At 33.4% G+C, this 21703-nt stretch overlaps 3 protein-coding genes across 6 annotated transcripts in view; 1 reads left to right on the forward strand and 2 right to left on the reverse strand.

Moving 5' to 3' along the window:
- Positions 1–11611, reverse strand: part of LOC126849476 (uncharacterized) — an 85666-nt gene extending 74055 nt beyond the window's left edge. For 2 of the 3 annotated variants that reach the window (XM_050591342.1, XM_050591341.1), the window contains exon 1: positions 9531–11611. In XM_050591342.1, coding sequence (XP_050447299.1) covers positions 9531–9843 — 313 coding nt within the window. In that variant the 5' untranslated portion in view covers positions 9844–11611. Of the gene's footprint in view, positions 1–6987; positions 7126–9530 lie in introns of those variants that run through there. The other variant, XM_050591343.1, reaches the window with a different exon arrangement.
- A 748-nt stretch (positions 11612–12359) lies between these two features.
- On the reverse strand, positions 12360–16407 carry LOC126849467 (probable medium-chain specific acyl-CoA dehydrogenase, mitochondrial). Of its 2 annotated transcripts, none has more exons than XM_050591317.1 (11): positions 16369–16407; positions 15514–15621; positions 15123–15195; positions 14575–14742; positions 14368–14468; positions 14158–14238; positions 13894–14024; positions 13704–13812; positions 13469–13609; positions 13100–13375; positions 12360–12992 (listed from the first exon to the last, which is right to left on the reverse strand). In XM_050591317.1, the coding sequence occupies exons 1-11, from the start codon at positions 16396–16398 to the stop codon at positions 12840–12842; spliced, it is 1371 nt and encodes a 456-aa protein (XP_050447274.1). In that variant the 5' UTR covers positions 16399–16407; the 3' UTR covers positions 12360–12839. The 2 variants fall into 2 exon arrangements, with proteins under 2 accessions (XP_050447274.1, XP_050447275.1); XM_050591318.1 differs by lacking the exon at positions 16369–16407 and adding an exon at positions 15839–15944.
- Positions 16408–20361: 3954 nt separating this feature from the next.
- Positions 20362–21649, forward strand: LOC126849480 (ejaculatory bulb-specific protein 3-like). The gene is made up of 2 exons (XM_050591354.1): positions 20362–20615; positions 21193–21649. Exons 1-2 carry the CDS (start codon positions 20420–20422, stop codon positions 21354–21356), a joined length of 360 nt encoding a protein of 119 aa, XP_050447311.1. The 5' UTR covers positions 20362–20419; the 3' UTR covers positions 21357–21649.
- The last annotated feature ends 54 nt before the right edge of the window (positions 21650–21703 follow it).

Here is a 21703-nt window from a genome sequence, read left to right on the forward strand (position 1 = left end):
CACGCCAGGCCGTGCAGAGATAGCGGAAAGTAGGACGCGTATTAAAAACCACAGACCGTGTCCCATGGCGTCATTTCTTGTGCCTCGGCGCGGTGCGCCGGTATTACTCAATCGAATTCATCATAACTGGCACGAGAAACTTACGCGTGTATGAGCGGCGTATCGAACAGGTTGATGGGATACTGGCGCGGTGAAGTGAGGTGAGGTAGAGGCGGCATCGCTTCGCGAAGGAGCGAGCGAGACGCGATCAGCGCCTTAGCGCGGTGATCAGCTGAAACTTTGAAATTAAATTCGCGGGCTACTTCTATTGAAATTGCGTGCACATGGGCGCGAGCGCAATGTGTGGGCAAGAGAGAAATAATTTTACAAGATACTATGATATAATCTCAAATACTCTTCCTTTGTTTTTTTTTTTTTTTTTATTTCTGTCATACATCGAAGACAAATAAATATTCGTAATTCTGAATTTGTTAAACGTTTTCTCTTAACATCTTATAGATATATCTTTGTCTTTACCTAAAATGCTATCACAAACGTCAAAAATAAAGCTTACCGAGAAATACAATGTCTCCCGCTCGTTGTTTTCTTGAAAGAAAAATTTTATCGCGCTTCCGGACAAACCCCGTATCATTTCGTTTATTAATATAAATGACTTTACTTTAAATATTTTATATAATTCGATCAGAATAACGCAAAGCGAGGCGAGCAGCACCATCGTACAGTGATGAAAGGAAGCGCTGAGAATCGCGCGCGCGCGCGCGCGTCGCGCGAATCAATCGCACGCACGCCTATTTTTTAAAATCTCGATGGCACCGACAGGAGCCCGCGTGATTAATTTTCGCGAAAATCTGGGACGCAACCTTGGCTCTTCGTGCAACAAGGCCGATCGAGCGTTGTATTTAGAAACGCTCGCGAATACGATGTATATACCGTGAACGACGTAAAAGCGTATTTCAGTGAGATAATCGCATAGAAATATGAAGTTACAGATTTCGATTAATTAGAAATGCAAAATTTTTCTACAAATTACAAAGTCAGAAAAGAAACGATAATATAATACAAATAATTATATATAACTATATGTAATTACATATTATATACATATAATTGTATATAACAATAATAAATGTTAATTGTAATTTTAATAGGTCTAAGAATTTTAGTTATCAACACACTGCGACAGAGATTTACTCAGTTTTCTAAACTACTCAACTTGTATAGATGTAGATAAAAAAATTCGAGATTTCTTTAAAAATAATTTTAATATTATCTAGATTGGAAGATTGTTGTAATTTCTTTAGAAAAACGTGTAAAAGAAATGTATATATATGAAACAAATAGGAGTCAGTACGAGAAAGAGCTAACAAATTTTGTAATTCATAAATTTAATTACGAATTTGTGTCCTTATTGTTAGTAATATACAAAAATAAAACGTAAATTATTCTTTGTTCAAAAGCGACACGAACGGCAGTACAGGTTTATTTTTATTTTTCATTTTTATCATTTAAAGATTATATACAAAATACATATGCGGGTAAGAAATAAAAATTAGAATAGCTATATGCAAATTGGATATCGATTGTGTATGTCTGTGTTGTCAATTATTGCATTTTCATGGCATTCTCTTCGTTCTATATTTTAAATACGCATGACTCAACAAATCGAACGTTTCCACCGTGCTAAATTTTTTAACAGTCTCCTCTTTTTAACGATGCCTTTTTTCATTTGTTACGCACTATTCAAAACTTTCCAAAACGTAGAATGGTCAGTATTTCAAGCGATTACGTAGCGTTAGTGAAAATTGATGGCATTTTATAAAAATATAAATTGCATTTCACGTAACTATGGATAAAAAATAAATCAAGTGTAAATATATTACAATATTTATACATACATAAATATATATACTTGCATAATTATTGGTCTTATATCTGATATATCAACGCTAGATCTTAGTTATTGATAACAACGTGAGGGCGCCACGCGACGGCGGATAAAATTTTACCCGCGTAATGTATAATCGAGAACAAATTTTGTTACAAATCAAGAGAAATCAAACTAAAAAAATCTTATAATTCCCTTCCCCATTACATATTTCAAATTAAAATCTCACGTGTTTCTATAGCATATTCTCTAAAACATATATGATACTTATTAAAAGAAAATGCACTTATATAAAAGTATAAACAAACCTCTAATTGTAAAAGATATTTCAAATAAGAAATAAGAAAAAAGTATATCAAATTGATTTTTCTCTCTCTTTCTCTCAAATATATTTGAAATATATATTTTAAAGTAACAATTTTTCAAATTAGTCTATTGTTTCTCCTTTATGAATATGCAATATTTATGTCAGCCACAAATACTTCCACGATTACAAAAACGCAACAAAGATATAATATCTTTATCACATCGCTATAACTAATCGAAGAAAATGTTGCATCAAAGTGACTTAAATAAATGGCAGAATGTGTCATAGAATCTTTCAATTACAGATATTTATTAAGAACAATATATTAATTAAGAACAACATTAAACTGCTTCCTAGAAATATAATTCCTATATAAAATTTTCTCTCTCAATAAAATTCCTCCCTAAATAAAATTCACGCGATGCAGGCCATTTGTATGTCGCTACAAAAAAATAATTCCGCGATGGTGTAGTGTTTAATCTCGCGAGACCGAGAGTTGCGTCAAGTGCACCAGGCCACACACACGCGGCCATTTATTTTAGATAAATTAGAACGCATACGCCGCATGTGTGCACCGTGCACTTTGGTTGCTCACGTCGCATACTGGGAACATTGAATAATAATAATTACTATTGTTGGCTCTTGGCGCGGTGTTATTGAGTTATTCCGATGCGAGTTTATCAAAGTGGGTCAAGCGATTCAATAGCGACCGCGACGGAGGCGAAACGGCCCCATCGTCTTTAACGTGGGTGGTGGTGTTGTGTACGTGAATATATATTGCGCGGTGTAATAAAAAGCACACACGTAGAAGAGAGACGTTTACGCACATGTATCGAATGAGAGGAGAAGAGAGAGAGAGAGAGAGAGAGAGAGAAAGACAGAATCGATCTCTCGAGTCTTGACGCACCAAAATCGGCGGAAATGTCCCACGAGGGAGGCGTTAACCCATTTCTCTTAATCATACGTGGAAGCGAATTAAGAAACGGTTGATTTACCATTGCCCCGATTACACCTACGCTGAATAAGAAAGGCGGAATAATCGTAACTCTGCCGCGTTTTTTTTTCCCCTTTATACACTGAGAAAAAAAAGTTGTTGATTTGATTAAATGTGTTCAACTAATTATTATTTCTTTAATTGAAATACTTAAGTATTTAAGTTAAATACGACATATTAAATTTAACATGACATATTTGACTTAAATACTTAAATATTTCAATTAAAAAAATAATAATCAGTTGAAAAACATTTAGTCAAATCAACAACTTTTTTTTCTCAATGTATTTGACATAAAACGTTTTAATATTAATTAGGCAATTGCAATTAACATGGAATTTGATAGAATTAAAATAACGCTTTATTTAGAAAGGATTCAATGGAATAAGAGATAATTAAATTTTTGACGGTAAAATTAAAGGAGTGAGGCAATTAAAGTTTTAAGAGAGTATAAAAAATTCTTTTCCAAAATTTTCAAAACATTGTTCATTTTTTTAAAGCACATTCTACATAGTCATTGATAGCATCGTAAATCTATCATCACTATATATTGTAACATTTATTTATAAGTATCAATAGTATCAATTTATAAGTATCAATAACGATCTTGACTCTTGTAAGAATCCATAGAAATCATGACATCTAAAGTCAAATAGTAAATTTGATTTTAAATGCGCGAAACAATGATATCTTTCACAGGTGTTGTAATAAATAGACTTCCCCGTTAATACTTGTGACGGATACAAATAGACGATTTTTTGTAAATAGACACAAGCTGGGTCGCCTTTTCCCGTCCCCTGGGGTGAGAGTTAGGACAACAATATCAATTGTCATACAATAGAAGGAACGAAAAGGGTGAAATTCCGTCGCGTTTTTCCCTTCGTGGTACCCTGAACGGAACGGGATGGACAAAACAACCTGCGTTGCATAGTGCTGTTACGACTGAAATGGTACGTTAAAGGCAAAACATCGTCGAAATGATGCCGATGAAACGGTTGATGAAGAACAGAATGGCTAAACACGGAAGAGGCCGACAGAAACAGACGGGAAGAATCGTCGCGTGCCTATTGTTGTACAATTCTACTTCCGAAGTCACCGAGTAGAGGAAAGGGAAAGCGCGCGTGTTCTGTAAGTTATCACCCGTTACGGGTAAGCATTGCCTCATCAAGATGCGTGTCGAAAAGAGGCGCGTGTTTGTCTTCATCGTATTGTTTAACGCGTTTCTTTCTCGTGTATTATAGTACGCAATGGAGCGAGAGAATCCTGAAGAAACGAACGTTTTCTTCACAAATCGAAAAGTGTAGTTTACCCTTAGATACCTAAACGTGTAAAATCGTCACATGTAAAACATATGTCCATATTATTTCTCTACTATTTCTTTATTTTTACGGTATAGTCGAGATAGAATGCTAGATATTTCTTTGTGTATGTTTAAATAAGAATATAAATCTTACATTGGTCACAATGAAAATTTCAGGCAACCGTTTCTTTAGCATTTCCATTCCATATTTCACGATAAATATTTTAAAAATTTACGGTAAAATTATAATATATATAATAATATATTTTTCAATAAAAATTTAAAAAATTTTTATCATAAATATTGCGACAATTTAATTTTCTCAATCTTTACTTTAGAATGAGATTTATTTGAATCAAAAATTCAGCATTAGATAATCATGATTATATATACAAAAAAATTAAACAGAGAGAGGAAGAGAGAAAGTTACGCAAAAAAAATGAAGCAATATTTTGTTTTCTAATTCTATAAATATTCTACTTAAAAGCAATGTAATAAAATTGCATTTATCTCAGTTTATCAATTCATAACATATAAATAATGAAAGATATAAAATTGTTTATAAAGTAAAAAGTTTAAGAGAGACAATTGACATCGTTACATGGCCGTAACTAAATCTTTCATCCCTGTTATTTCGCAATAACGAAAGTGCAATCGTCGCCACTTGATGTTTATAACACCTGATTTCCACGCCATTCAAATTTACCCTCACGTAAAGTTTTTTCGAGCAGCGCGACCCTCCTTAAGCCCCTTTTTTAGTCCGCCACCCAGGGGATCATTCTTTTATTTCTCCTCCCCCACTTCTATTTCGACCGAGCGGGATTTATCGTTATTTATTGTGCAAACTATGTCGTTGAGTTAAACGCGCAACAAGTGCATTTCCGGCACAGCAGGTAGATGTTGACGCACCCCTATTTTACCTGCCATTTCACCGAATCTATTCGTACCGTAATCTCGTATCGATGGAGGATCATGCCCAATTCTTAATGCCACGCGCCACTATGGTCAAAAAACATAGAAAAGATCGGACTATGAAAGTCTTTTGTCATAATAAGAGTAAATATGCGGAACTGAAGCGTGCAACTAATATTTTTTTCAAATGGAGACGTTACGAATAATCACGATAAAATACGACGGACATAATTCCTTTACATTTTAATGATAGTAAAATGGAACCAATGGCCCGGAATATAGCCGTAACAAAATTTAAATATATACAGAAAACAAGAAAAAGTTGTTCAAATGAAAAAAAAAAAAAAAAGAAAAGAAAATTTTACGGTCCGCTCCATTCAACAAATATATTCATTGAAGAAATTATAATCAGGGAACGCAGCATGTTGCAAAACTATTAGATAATATTGTCTCGAAGAATTAATAATGCACTTTTAGAGCCATTAAATCAAATTTGATTTACCTAATTATTCGTTAAATGTTGTCTATATGAGAGTTAATATATGAGCATCAATAATGTATTATAATTACTTCAATCTTAAATATTCTAAATGTTAAATCAATTAATAATCTATTGCCTCAATTATATTCAATCAATTCGATACATTAATATTTGAAAAAATTTCGTTTATTCAAACGCAGCTTTCTTTTCTCAAATAATTGTTAAAAATAATTACATAAAAATAATAAATGTATTCAAAAAATTCAAAGTAATATATAGGCGCTGTCTTAATAATCCGGCATACCACATAACTATTTAAATTATCAATCGCACCATATTAATGACTTGCACCTTATTAGCTGTAACTATTTGATCGGTATCGGCTTCATGTATCGAGGACTTACTTATTGAAAACAATCTTTTATTCAGTGGATGAAAATAATGACGAGCTTGCACATTTGCATTAGAATGACAATATCAAAATTAAGGCCTCCTTGGCGTGTGCATAGCAATTGCAAAATTGCGACTGGTCGACAACGCGGAATATCTCCAATGACGGAATCTCACACGCGCCATTATCAAATTGGCAGGAGCGAAGCAGCGCGAGATACTTCCTGCTGATAATTTTATGTCACTTCCTACGTTATCTATCGCGTTACTCGTCCCGCGACAACGATATTCGTACTATTCATCAAATGACAGTTGATTGTGTTCCAATGAGTCCGTCAAAAAAAAAAAGAACGCCTTGTGTAATCGAAATTATTCGATAAGAAAAAAAATTCCGAAGATATTCAGGTAAATAGAAAAAAAAATTATGAGATTCGATTTAGTTGACTTTGTACAACTTGTTATATCTTGGATATATATATATATATATATATATATATAGTAAAAATAATGTGTCAAGCGCGCAAGAATACAAATAGAAGATAAAAATTGCCATGACAACACATAGTTGACTTTTATGAGTGCACATAGAATAAAAATAGTATGCAAATATAATTTTTATAATTAAAAAATGTGAATGTAGTTATAATAATCTTTTCGATAGATCTTTAAGCGAAAGAATATATTTATGATATTAGAATTTTGTGTGATTATTTAAGACATAAAATATTCACAAACTTCATACTTCATAAGCCGATATTTTTCGTCGAATATTTAGCATCGATCGTGACAACAACATGCCGATAATTCCGGGTATGGTTTGGCAATTATAGCGGCAAAACTGTCACGTCATCGTCAGCTATGAGAAAAATACACAATTGTTGTTGCGGTTATAAATCACTTCGGCGACGTCGTAACAGAAACCTAGTCGTTAATGATCTTTGTTACGCATTGCAAAGCCAATAATAGCACATAATGCAACTACTGAGATCGGCTCCATGAATTATGACGAATGCATTTTGACAAATTTCGCACTGATTGCACGCGAAACAATCAGGAATCATTGCAATCATTTAATTTGGGATGGTCCTACACAGTCCAAATCGTGTAACACATGATTGGCTATTCTTTTGTAGATGTATGTTAATATTTGTGTTACTAATATATTACAATAATACGTTTTTCTTATAAATACAGATTGTAATAAATATATAACAGCATATCATTTTTTGTCTAAAAAAAGAATTCTCAAGAAAAAAAATTACAGAAACACATCACAATATATTTAATGCATTTTGAATAAATAAAAATGAATTCTTATATTTGATCTTTGTCTGATTTTTTTTATTAAAATTTAATAATGATATCATTAGATTAATTACATACAAATATTGTATATTTTTACTTGTATAATAAATAAGTTTTTACAAATCGGAAATATTCGAAAAAAATCTGCATTTGATACTAGTTTCAAAAAATGGAAACAGGAGCTCATGAATTGGAGCAAACCGTTCGGCATATCCATAATATTAAATTTGCATGCATCAAAATAAGTTTATCGCTTAATCTTCGCTAAATCCCGTATTATTTGTGCGATAGTGTCCATATATTGCTTTACAGATTAGGATTTTTTCATTTATATAGATTGTATTATCACATGTGCATAGTGTTAATGACAAAAAAGCGAATAGCATATAAAATATTTTGGTAGCGGTAAAGAGTGGTTAAAGGTGGTGATTATATAGATGAACGGATGATAAGCTGGGACAAATGGAAGTACGGGACATTAAAAAAAAAAGAAAAAAATTTGCTTGATAAATTTATTCATAACTTTAGCATAAATTGAACAAACATTTTTAATTTTCCAATATTTTCATTAAAAAATATTCTTTCAATAATTTTGTCGAGAAATAATCATATTTCGTTTCTTCATATTTGCTCCTCTATGCAGACCTATATTCGAATTAATTCTTTTGCCACTTGTCCCAGTCTACTCAAGTTAAAATATTTAGTAGAATTTTATTCGAACAATGACGAATATTTTTGCAAACGAGCTTCGCGGAATATTGGAACTCGTTTCGTCTCAACGAAATATAGAAAAAAAGGAAAGAAAAAGCTGCGTAGAGCCAGAATGAGCAACAGAGAAGAAACAGGAGAGTAGAGCGAAGAAGAAGATTCTTGTGAAGAGGTAATCGTGCCTGTATAGTATTGTGTCAGAAAAACTTGTCTCGCAATCTCTCGCGCTGCGACGAAGGAAAGGGAAAGGAAGAACGGAAAAGGCGTAAAGATAACCGAGAAAGAGACAGAAAAGAGGAACAGATGGAGGAGAAAAAGGAGAGGGGCAGTGCCGACGTAAATAAAGATCGAGTCTCGTTTCGACGAACCGCTATTTTGCCCCGCGAAGGGTCGGTGCAATCAGCAGTAGCAGCAGCAGCATTCATAAAAAAAGCGTTTGAAGGCTGTCTGTTCTAAATTCGAAACGACGGTGACGACGACGACGACGACGACGACGACGACGACGACGACGACGAGGAGGAGGAGCGACGGAACAACGAGGCTTAGATTCGCGTGGGATTTCGCGCGCGACTCGAAATTTACTCCGAAACGCCTGTTGCGCCATTAAGACACCGCTGCGTATATAACGTTCTAATTAAAACGTAGACCATGAATTATATGAGAGAGATCGCGTTTTTTATCTACTACCAACAAGCGACGCATCAAGTTCGCAAGGTTCGGTTTGCATAATCGTGATCAGATGCACTTGGAATCGAATCAAATCGCATGACGAGCGCATTACCTTTAATTACAGATCTGTTTTTTTTTTTTCGATCATATCAAACGTCCGCCTGAAAGGCATATTCATGCTACAATGTTTAATTTCCTTTTCAAAATGACTCACGCGTATTTGTTCAAAAAGAGAGGAACGAGTTTGTAAGTATCTGCGGATTTGGAAATGGACCGAACATTCATTCATTCGGAGTAGCGCGATACAACAGACGACAGAGGATCCAAGATAGAAGGAAAAAGAGAAGAGAAGGGGAAGAGGAGAGAGAGCAATTGCCAGACAGAGAGTGCGAGATGAAAAAAGCGCGGAGCGAGAGGGGGGAGAGAAAGAGAGAGAAAGACGAAAAATGATAAACGAGAAAAATGAGAGAGCGAGAGGGGAAGAGATGTGCGAGTGAAGCTGAGAAAGGGGAGAAGAAGGGGGGTTTGGCAAGCGGCTCATTAACGATAATAAAGGCCCTAGAGAATCATTGAGGTTACCTGCGACATCATTGGCGGCTACGTCGGCGATGAGATTGACTCGTTGTCGTGTTTGTTGCTGCTGATGTACCTGATGCAGGCTCTGGGATGATCCCGTCAAGGACAGATTACCGGCATTCGTAGCGATACTCTCCGTCAAGATCACCGTCGGCGCCACGGTGGGGGAGGAGGACGACGCCGACGGCGACGACGACGACGACGACGACGACGTGGATGATTCCGCGAGAGGGCCCGTCGTCGTAGCGATGCCGGTATTATTGTCGAGGATCGTCGCAGCGGGCTCACCCCCGCTCTCCCCTGTCCTCGTATCCATTCGGTCCCCGTATATGCCAGCAGACAGACAGACAGACAGACAGACAGGCAAGGAGTCCCTCCTCCTCTCCTCCACGTCGTCCCCGTGAGCGTACTCACTTATCCTCGAAAGAACACCTACACTCTTTTACGTGCTCCCTTTCGATCTTTCTTCCACCTTCTTTCTCTCACTCTCTCTCTCTCTCTCTTTCTCTCGATCGTTCTTTCGCACTTTCTCTCTCTCTCTTTCCTCGCGATGCCGTCCCGCGGTAGCGCGCGCTTCGTTCCCGTCTTTTTCCACGCTTCTTTCTTTCTCTCTCTCTCTCTCTCTCTCTCTCTCTCTCTTTCTTTTCTCTCTCGCTCAATGTCTCACTCACACTTTCCCTCTCACGCTTTTGCCCACGGGGGCTCTTCTCTTTGTCGCACTCGCGCACGCTCGCGACGTATCGTCCCTCTCTCACTCTCTCTCTCTCTCCTACCGTCTCTTTTCACTGTTACGCGCCCCGCGCGCGCCGTGTCCGACAGCGTATCGAAACTGCACCGCCGCCTCGGTTAGCTCGCTCGCTAGCTCACTCCCTCGCTCCGGCGGCTTTCTTCGTCTCTCTTTCTCTCTATCTATCTACAATCCGTCGTCAGCCGTCGTATGTCGGTGTATCACGGGACGACGGCATTGTACCGCGCACGCACACGCCACGCTTAGGGAAAAATGGAGGAGTTCGCGCGCGTATCTATTAACCTCCTGTCCGTCGGCCCGTGAAAAAATGGAACGTTAGACAAATGTAGGTCTGTAGGCCACTTCACTTACACTTTGCATCGGCACGGGCACTCCCTTAGTCAAGCGAGCGTCCGGCGCACTGTCGCACTCTGACAGCGCGAGAGCCGTCAGGGCCGTAGCGAGAGCTGCCACGCGTCTGCAAGTTACATATCAAGTACGACGCCGGGTCTTATGATTTTCTCCGTATTCTTCTCGGTTATGATTATCGGATGAAACGTCGCGAGTAAACACGTGGGAGTAGAAGTGTCGCGATTAATTATCGCGGATTAAATTTTCGCCAACTTCCGTTCCGCTTCTGCAGTGTTTGTGGCGGGAAATGAGCTCGGTCCCGCGATTAGAGCCGACACACGCGATTTACGCGAGTCTGAAGACAGATGACCGCGATATCGGTCGCGATAAAGCGCAGGGAAACCGCGTGTCACGTGAGCGTGATAATCGTTGACTGTTCGTGAAACGAAGCGCGCGTTTCGATTTGCAATCGGACAATCGACGCGTTATCTCACGGGGAGGGCGATGTTATACAATACCTACCTACGTGGCGTTCTCATACATACGGCAGTGAGCCGAATGAAAGGGAAAACCTAATCGCGGAAACATAGATTATGATGCGAGATTCGCAAACGCCGGCGTTCGCTTTCTCGCTCGCTCGTGCGCGTCGTCGCTCGAGACGGCACGCCATCGCGCGAATCTTCTCATTATCGTTCGACGAAAGAGAAAAAGAGAGAGAGAGAGAGAGAAAGAAAACTTTGATTTCGCAAACGATGCAAGAAAACGAGCCAGCGTAACACGATGCATGCCACCCCCGGTTAGTTCCAGGTGCCGTCGTTCGTCGCCTACGGCACTGCGCCCCGTGGACAAGCTCGTCTCTCGCGGGCGGAAAGACGCAATTTCCAAAAGGCAGGCCTCCCCCCCTCTTGCCTTGCCCCGCGACGTCGCGATCTCGTAGCTGCTATGAATCCACGTGTTGACCGACCGTATCGCCGTACGCGATACTTTTCGGCCGCGATCCCGCCTGTCACGTACCTCTCCTCCTCCTACAGTGGCGGTCGATTTGCCGCCGCCGCCGCCGCGTCGGATACGACCGATGGCTTAAGCTCTAAGTAGGTCAGCTGCCGCAATGTCCGAACGGCCGGCGCGAGCCGACCTTACGCGGTGCACGTTGCATAACTCGTCACCGCGCGACTTCACCGAATATAACCGCGTAAAAAACTACGATTCGACGGACATAATGCGGCGTAATCCGTTTTTCAACGAACAATGCACTTGACTAACGCACTCACGGTCGGCGCGCCCAGCGCCCTCTATCGCGGACGCGCGCCCAATTTAAAACGATCGGAACGCGACGAGACACGTGCACGTTTGTGATCCTTTGACCGATGATTTAAAATTTAAAAAGATCGATTGCACAATGTAAAATCAATCGTTTTTCTTCCAATTAATTTTTCTATTTTTGACGCAGAATATTAACAATTGCATGTGTATAAAGTTTTAAACTTTGAAATTATTGAAAAATAAAAACTGAATATAATTTTCCATAAATTTGACATTTCTGAACGCTTTTTTTTTAGATACAATCAATTAAATTATGCAAATGCATAACAAACTTTTATTTGTTTTTAAGTAGATTTTACCGAAACACAATCTTTCTCTGTTTCTTAATAAGGAATTATCAAAATATATTTAATAGAGAAATTAAAAAGTAAAAAAAAATTACTGGAATATGGATCAGTAAAATATTCGCTATAGAAGAAATAAACATTAAATTGCTTGAAGCATCATAGATAAATCAAAAGTTTATACATATATTTTTTCCAACTCGCTATATTACAAAAATACAATGTGTTATATATATCTAGAAGAATATAAAAATTTTTCAACATTTGCATATCAAATTCATATATAAAATATATCGTAAAGCTCTTCATAGTTTTTTCGTTTTTACACTTGCAATATTTTCTCAAATAAAAATGATTTAAATCAAATTATATCTTAATATATGTCCTCTTCATAAAAATTTAAATAGGTTATTTAAAAAATACAATGTGTTATATATATATATCTAGAAGAATATAAAAATTTTTCAACATTTGCATATCAAATTCATATATAAAATATATCGTAAAGCTTTATCATTGTAAAATTTATAAAAATATCTGAATAAATCTTATATTCTAATTCTAGTTCTATTCTAGTTTGTGATAATATGATTATTAGATATCTAGAAGATTATTATATAATTAGTCTCAATTGTTTTTTTGTTTGGCTTCACTGAAAAGAGCACGTGATATAATCAATCTTTGAATCTGCGCAGTGCCTTCGTATATTTGAAAAATTTTGGCATCACGCATAAGTTTTTCTACTGGATATTCAGTATTGAAACCTGCACCACCATAAATCTGAAAAAGAAAATTGTTGCATGCAATAAAATGTAAGAAAAATATGTATATGTACTCAATCTTTAAAAGAAAATAAAAAAATTTTTTACATAAATTATTATATTCACCTGTACAGCATCTGTAGCACATTTATTAGCTACATCAGCAGCATAACATTTAGAAATACTCGCGAGCATTGTAGCGTTTGGTAATTCTTTATCAGCAGCCCAAGCTGCCTTCATCCATGACATTCTGGAAGTTTCAACACCAATAGCCATATCAGCCAGTATAAAAGCAATAGCTTGATGTTCTGCTATTGGTTTGTCAAATGTCTTACGTTCCATTGCATATTTCGTTGCTTCATCCAGAGCTCTTTGAGCTAAACCAACAGCTGCTGCTGCAACCTATGATATAAATATGTAGATAAATATGCAAACCTTTGAATGTGAAAGTCTTTTATTTTGAATTCATTCCATATCTAATGAATAGAAATATACCGGTGATCGAGTTCGGTCAAAAGTCTTCATAGCTATCTTAAAACCTTGACCTTCTCCCAATAACACATTTTCTTCAGGAACGCGAACATCTTCAAATGTTATCATTCGTGTGTCACTTGCTCTTTGTCCCATATTCAATTCCTTTAAGAAACGAAAAGTGGATAATATAGATTAATAAAAATTCGTATTTTAACACATTCAAATAAAATAACAAAAAATTGTTATCAGAGATTACCTTACGACCTGGAGTTAAACCATCACTATCACGTTCTACAATAAAACCTGTAAAAGCCTTAGAAGCTGGAGCTTTCGGATCAGGATTTGTTCTCGCCAAAACAAAATACCTATATAATAAGAAATTACGTTAAAAAAAAATAATAAAAGATTCCTACAAATTAATGTCAGATGTTTAAGTGTATTTATACCAATTAGCAACACCACCATTTGTAATCCACATTTTTGTGCCATTAATTATCCATTCTTTCCCTTTCTTTTCAGCTTTAGTCTTAATACCTGCTACATCAGATCCTGCACCAGGTTCAGTAACACAATATCCCTGTAAAAAAATAAGATTGTTTAACTTATATATTATAATAAAGAAATATATTTTAGAAAAAAAAAAAAAAATATATATATATATATATATATATATATATATATATATATATATATTTGCAAATTTAACATACCGCAAGAAGTGGCTCTTCTATGAGTCTTCCAAGATATTTCTTTTGTTGTTCCTTGGTTCCAGCTATGATAACCGGAGTTTGCTGAATAAATAAAAAAAAGCTAAAAAGTTTCAATATCTTCTCCTAATATATTAAATAATTTTATTAAGAAAAAATATTTCTTATTAAAATTTTGTGACAAAAAAAGTACGTATAATAAATAAAACTGACTCCAAGACTTGACCCATCCAGTGCAGTTGTTATTCCTGTACAACCATAAGCAAATTCTTCTGTAACCAAGCAGCTATCAAAGATATTACTTTCCAAACCACCTACGATATAAATAATGTTGAATCATATTTTCACATTGGCAGATATTATTCTTTATTACTTTAAATATTATGCTTATTATGTTTTAAACATATTACACAAACATACCACAATGTTGTGGAATATGTTTATTCAGAAGACCAATGCTCCATGCTTTTTTGATAAGGTCCCATGGAAATTTTCCAGTTCTATCATATTCTGCAGCTACTGGAATAACCTCTTCTTTGACAAATTTTCGTGCTAGATCCTGCATTTCTCTTTGAGTATCAGATAATTCTAACAATTCAATAAAAAAATTGTGTTTTTGGTCAGATGATAATGATAATAATGATTTGTGCAGATAATATAATGCATAAATATGTATATTTATCAATATTATAAGTATTATAAATGTACTTATAAATATTATAAATATACCTATAATATATATTTATAAATAATGTTTGTATATGTATATATGTTGTATTTATATATACTTTCATAATAGTATATGTATCATAATAGTATATGTATTCATAATAGTATATGTTGTATTTATATATACTTTCATAATACTTAACCTAACCTTAAAAATTTTTCCAAATCAGTAAAGAATTAAATTTTTTTATTCTTATTACTCGAAAAAATTGATCTCCCGTATAAATATATATACTAACCAAAATTATATCCCTGGAAAGCAGCTGCTGAGAATGGACGTACCATTTTTTGGCATACTCTTGGATTAAATATCTGAAAATTGTTGTCAAAGTATATAAGCGTGATATTGAACATATAAAAAAACTTATTCAAGAAATTGCATATTAATTATCTTAGCTATTTTGAAAGATCTATTCTTTGCAGATATAATATGTTGCATTTTCTATATATGAAATGAGATAGATATACTGAAGTACTAAAAAAAAATAGGAAAAGATTAATAATATATAAAGTCAAAAAACTGCAAGAAACAAATCTGTACTATTCTCTATTTACACTATGCAACAAAGTTATAAAAAACAGCAATTTCAATAAAGTGAATAAATTGAATAGTTATTGTTCTTTTGTTACCTTTTTGAGCATCATGGTGGGGATATTCAATTTTAGGTAGAATGAAGAACAGATATTATTGAGATTGAATATATACAGTTTCTTTTTTGGTAGAAACTTATAATGACTCTGCAAAAGAAAACTTTGCATAGATATGTCAAGATATTAGATAGCAAGATGGTAGGGGAAAATTTGTACAGGTAAAGTACAAAGTACAAAGTTTCAAGGAAAGATAAAAATAATTAAATTATTAATATTCAGCTCAAAATAATGTTCAAGCAAAAGTGGCAAATTATTTAATAATTAAATTTCTTTCATTATATATATCTGAATTATAATAACTTACGTATAATAAGATTAAAAACCACAGTGTAATAAACTGATAGTATGTTTATGGTTATAATATTGAAAGGTTTCTCTCTCTCTTTATATATATATATATATATATATATATATATATATATATATATATAAAGAGATATATATATAAAGAGATATATATAAAACTAGGTGTGAAGAAGAGTTATTACAAATTATAGAAATTTGTTATTCCAAAATTTGAATATACAAATGACCTTAAAAAAGCTACAAATTTATGTTAATGATGAAATGTGAATATTCAACGTGTCTGATACTGAAGAGATTTCGTCATTATTATCTTATCCATCAATATCAACTTGGTTGCAAATAATAACGGAATATACATCAACCGATATCTCGGAGTGGATTGTATATCTTGAAACAAAGTGAAAATTAGAGTAATGAACAGATTTACTAGATTTTAACAAATAAAATCATAGATGCTCCAATGAATTTCCTCATTTTTGTAATTTTCACATTGTTTTAAAATATTAAACAATCAACCCGCTCATTTACCATTTGTTTACAGACAGTCCAAGCGCGCATGAATCTGTTCCGTTTCTCTATGCGCAGTATAGATACTATGTATATATACATACTTTATATAATTTCTTTGATATGAGAACATGAATCGATAATATCTTGGTTATCAAATGAGACCGGTAATAATTAGAGAATAATTGGGAAGATTAATATAATCGATTTTCGATAATATCACATTAACATTTTATAAATGGGCTAAATTATAAAATATTGCTCACTTTTAGCACCGATGAAATATGTTTATATTAAAAACTGCTGGCTATGAATAAATTTTCATAACTAACAAGTGAGGTAGTTTTATTATTTCCGGTAGGCCTGGAAATATTAGGTTGGTGCGTATGAAATGTCGGATTTTCTTTAAATGTGAACGTTTGTCTCCCTGTTTTTGTTATGCTTTTGTTTTTGACATAACCTGGTTTATAGTCGTACTGTCCATTGCCAGAGTCACATTTTAGCAAAGAAGATTTTCTCAAAAGTGTTTCCTTTTGTTATTTGCTTTGAATTTTGCACCGATATGAATTCAACCGATATTCGTGTAATTTTCTTATATGAGTATAAACTTGGTAATAATGCTGCAAAAGCTGCACGCAATATAAACCAGGCGTTTGGGGAGAATACTGTGAACGATCGAAAAGTGCAGCGTTGGTTTGAAAAATTTCGGTCTGGTGATTTTTCCCTGCAAAATGAACCGCGTGGAAGACCCGAAACGTCTGTGAAAAATGATGCTCTGAAAGCATTGGTGGAAACGAATCCAACTGTTTCTTCAAGGGAACTTGCTGCCAGAATGGAAGTTGACCATACAACAATATTGCGACATCTTTCTGAAATTGGCAAGGTGAAAAAATGGATAAGTGGATACCGCACGAACTAACCGAGCGAAATAAGCTGGATCGCTTGAACGTACGCTCATCATTGCTAACCCGATTTAATCGAGATCCATTTTTCGATCGGATCATTACTTGTGATGAAAAATGGGTTCTTTACGACAATAGGAAAAGGTATGCTCGGTGGCTTGATAGGGATGAGGCTTGTGCTCATACTCCACGGCCATCACTTCATCAACGGAAAATTTTAATCACAGTTTGGTGGAATGTGACTGGAGTAATACACTACTCATTCCTTCGAACTGGAATGACAATTACAGCCGAAAAGTATTGCCAGTACATTGAAGAAATGCATGAAAAATTGAAAATTATACGCCCATCACTTGTTAATCGGCATGGCCCAATATTTCTCCACGACAACGCTCGGCCGCATATATCGTACAAAACAATTGCGAAATTAAATGAATTAAAATATGAAATTTTGCAGCACCCACCTTATTCACCGGATCTTTCGCCAACCGACTTTCATTTATTTAAACATTTAGAACTGTTTTTACGGGCTAAACAGTACGAAAATGAAGACAGTCTGAAAAATGCCATATCAGAGTTCATTGATTCTAAAGATCAGAATTTCTTCAAGACAGGCATCTATGCATTAAAATCTCGTTGGGAAAAGTGTATTGAAGTAAATGGAGCATATTTTGATTAAATAAACAGCTTTTGGAAAAAGATATGCAGTTTAATATATTCACTTAAGAATCCGACATTTCATTCGCACCAACCTAATAATAAAAAATTGATAACATATCCGATTGTTTTGACTGAATAATATGATAAATTGAAGATAATTACACGAGTTTTATTATTTAATTAATTCATGCGATTATTTTTTAGTTTATTCAGCTATTATAACATTGTTTTTTTATTATTGAAAATATATAGATTTTTTTATGTAACTTTTTCTAGAACAACAAAATAAACATTTTGCTGTACCAAAAATTATACTCTGATGATTATATCAAATTTGTTTTCAAAGTATAAAAAAGATGGTAACATATTTTTTATTTTTAAAGTTACATATAAAAAATGTGTTTTCAGAGAACATCTTATAAATTTTTTTTTATTAACAATAAGTAATATAATGGCATAAAAGAAAACTAATAAAAAGACGCGTACTTTTTAAAATGTATATTTTAATATATATTGTTTAAAATAGAATGTTAAAAGATAAAACTAATATATGATAGGAAATTTTTAAATTATCTGATAAAACGATATATTATATGGCATCTTTCCAAGTTTGCATTTTAATATAACATATGCGTCAGATATTTGGAAAAGATACACATATCTGATACATATATCACATTTGTGGTCCTTATTATCCTCGCAAAACAATTAAATAAAAATAAATTAATAGAACTGATAAATAAAAATAATTGAGAGATCATGTAATCGTTAGTATGATCATAGTTCAAGAATGTTTAAAATATATTCTTTGTAGCAACCTTTGACATATACTTTATGTATCTTACTCAGAATTATACGACAAGCACGTTTTTTTTAGAATACGTCGTATCATAGTTCATCTTTATGCTAATAAGTACATTGTTAATGCAAGATTATCTCCAGAAAAAAATTCTCATGAATAATGAACGGAAAAATTATTGAATATCGTTTGTATTCCTTTTTGTATGAATCATTCATGGGAATAATATGATGATATTTAACTTGCATCCGTGATTATAATATGACTACGTTTAAACGTCATTCTTAAAATCGGATTTAATAACATCCGTAGTTCTAGAACTGGCCAATTAGTCCTCTGAAGAATGGAATGACTGTGATTGACTAATTAACTACGTTATTAAACCCAATTAAGAACGATGTGTAAACATAGTCAATAATGTTTTGCAATTAAACTCATCGTTTGTACCTTAGGAGTAATACTCAAGAGATTAGTTATTACAAAAATATGTAATTCATTCGTGTTTAACTCGATCAAATTTTTCAAAAAACTCACTTATCCGTACGATCCTAAAAAGGAAATATTTGTTCTTTGAATGATGAATTTGTCTTTGTAAATATTTGTTCTTTACAGAAAAACTCATTAATAAAGCCAAAATTAAATAAAATTACATAAAGTTACACAAAAAATAAAAATATTATTTATTTGTTTAAGAGATCGAAAGATTGAAAAAAAATTTTCAAAAAGCATTTTATTCCTTATTATCGTATATTGGATGTTTGATAATAATCGCCCCATTTATAATGTGCAGGTAGAGTAAATTAAAGTAGGAAATTCCTTTACTGTTTTGCAATTTTTGTAATAATTAATGAGAAATAATTTTAAAAACAGTGAATTAGAGACGAAAAAGGATAGTCCCATTGATAAGTGGGGTACGAAAATCCAATGTTATGTATCGCGAACCATTGTCATTTATAAAGCACTTCTCCCAAATTTCATCGCGCATCCAACGATCGCATACTTTTTTTGGGTTGTCTCTTTTCACTGTGCGCTTATATCATACTCGATTGCGCGAATTGAGTCGATCTACTTAAATTAATTTCTCATGAATTATTGCGAAGATCGCAAATCGGTAGAAAACTTTTTTGCTTTTCTACTCTACTCTCTTGCTTTATCTACACATTACGAAGGCAATTATTATTAGACATCTTATAATTTATTACTAATATTCTCTATCTGTATCTAGAAAAAAATCATATTTATTCATATCTACTATTATATATAAAAAAAATCTTGTCATTTTTATACATATTTCCGACTTTCTCTTTTTTAATAAGATACAAATTAATACAAAAAATAAATAATAATTTATTCCTGAAATCCAGAAAACAAAAATAAGAAAAATATTTTCTTAAAATATGCGATACAATGTGTCATTATAAAACATGCACGACACTGAATTTATTTATTAATTTCTACAACTAAAGATTTCTTTTTTTTTTAAATTTTGCAATCAGTTCTTCTATCTTTTCTTCTATCTTTTTTTTACTTTATTCACTTTAATTAAAAACATGTCATCATTAAACCTGTCAGAATCACCTACCGTACTATGGCCGTCTCATACTAATAAACAGGTTTTTATGTTAGCCAGTTCGTATAAATATAAGATGTACAATCGCTACTGAGTACTCAGTATCTTTACGAGAGATAGTGCGTAAAAGTGTAAGAAATAATGGCTCGACTCAACTATATTGTCGTGATCATTAGTGTTGCATTAACATGCATTCTCGCAGAGGAATTATATTCCAGTCGGTACGACGACATTAATGCCGAGGCAATTTTTAGTAATCCCAAATTGCGACAACAATATTACAAATGTTTTATGGATCTTGCACCGTGCAGAACAGCTGATGCAAAATTCTTTAAAGGTATATATCTAATAAACAAGTATATATATATATATATATATATATATATATACAAGAACATCTCATTTTATCGCATTATTTTTTATTGTGGATTCTTTAATTTTAGAATCAATTTTTTAACATAATAACAGTCAAGGCAGTTATATATTTCAAATTGTTACATTAAAAATATAAGATATTTGCTGAGTTAAATGCATAAAAAATCAAGGAACAATATAATAAGATTTTTTTATTTCATTAACAGAACAATTAAAATTCCAATAATTTACCTACAAATTATTTTTTATTAAAATATCAAGTAATTGATTAAAATAAAGAAATTTTGCCTCAAATATATGCAATCTTGACAATTTTTTGTTAAAATAACAAAATTTTTTTGTCTATATATGATCAAATATACTTGTTTCTATATAAATTTTTCTTATAATTATTTCTATATAAATGTTTAAAAAGAAAAAGCTCTCTTTCCAAAAGTTTCTTAGAAATATGACAAATAAAATTAATTTTTAGTCGGACTTTTTTTACAAGAAAGTTAATTAAAATTCATAAATGTCAAGCTTTTTTATTTTGTTTTTAGAGGTTCTTCCCGAAGCTTTACAAACCGAATGTAGGAGATGTACTGAAAAGCAAAAGCAACTTTTGGATTACATGATCGACTGGTATACAACAAATAATCCTGCTGAACTGCAGGAACTTATTGCAAAGAGTCTTGAGGATTTAAAAAAGAAAAACGCCAAATAATAATTGCTGACGACAAACGCTGACAAAATGAACAAAAATATTACATAACAGAAGGAAAACAAAAGAAAAATAATGTATGATATCATCTATAAAATTATTAAATACTTATACCTGGAGATCTTTCTCATTCGGGGAAGAGATACTCCATTAATAAAAATATACTATGTTATATAATTATTATACTACATGTTATATAATTAATGTATTCCATTATAAATAATGATATAATGTAACATATATATTGTATTGTGTGTATTGTTAGAATAAAACTTATAAAAACAGTTTTAAAATAATTTAGTTTCATTTATTGTAATGTTATTATTTCAATATATCAATATTATCACTCT

The sequence above is a fragment of the Cataglyphis hispanica genome, chromosome 5 (genome assembly GCF_021464435.1).
Source record: "Cataglyphis hispanica isolate Lineage 1 chromosome 5, ULB_Chis1_1.0, whole genome shotgun sequence".
Lineage (NCBI taxonomy): Eukaryota > Metazoa > Arthropoda > Insecta > Hymenoptera > Formicidae > Cataglyphis > Cataglyphis hispanica.

Excerpts from the sequence above, each read along its gene's own strand:
- LOC126849467 (XM_050591317.1), bottom strand. The coding sequence starts at position 16,398 with ATGCGCGCTTGGACTGTCTGTAAACAAATG. Across the intron at positions 15,196-15,513 it reads CCACCATGATGCTCAAAAAG|ATATTTAATCCAAGAGTATG; the intron begins GTAACAAAAGAA and ends AACAATTTTCAG. Across the intron at positions 14,239-14,367 it reads TGGATGGGTCAAGTCTTGGA|CAAACTCCGGTTATCATAGC; the intron begins GTCAGTTTTATT and ends TTATTTATTCAG.
- LOC126849480 (XM_050591354.1), top strand. The coding sequence starts at position 20,420 with ATGGCTCGACTCAACTATATTGTCGTGATCATTAGTGTTGCATTAACA. Across the intron at positions 20,616-21,192 it reads TGATGCAAAATTCTTTAAAG|AGGTTCTTCCCGAAGCTTTA; the intron begins GTATATATCTAA and ends TTTTGTTTTTAG.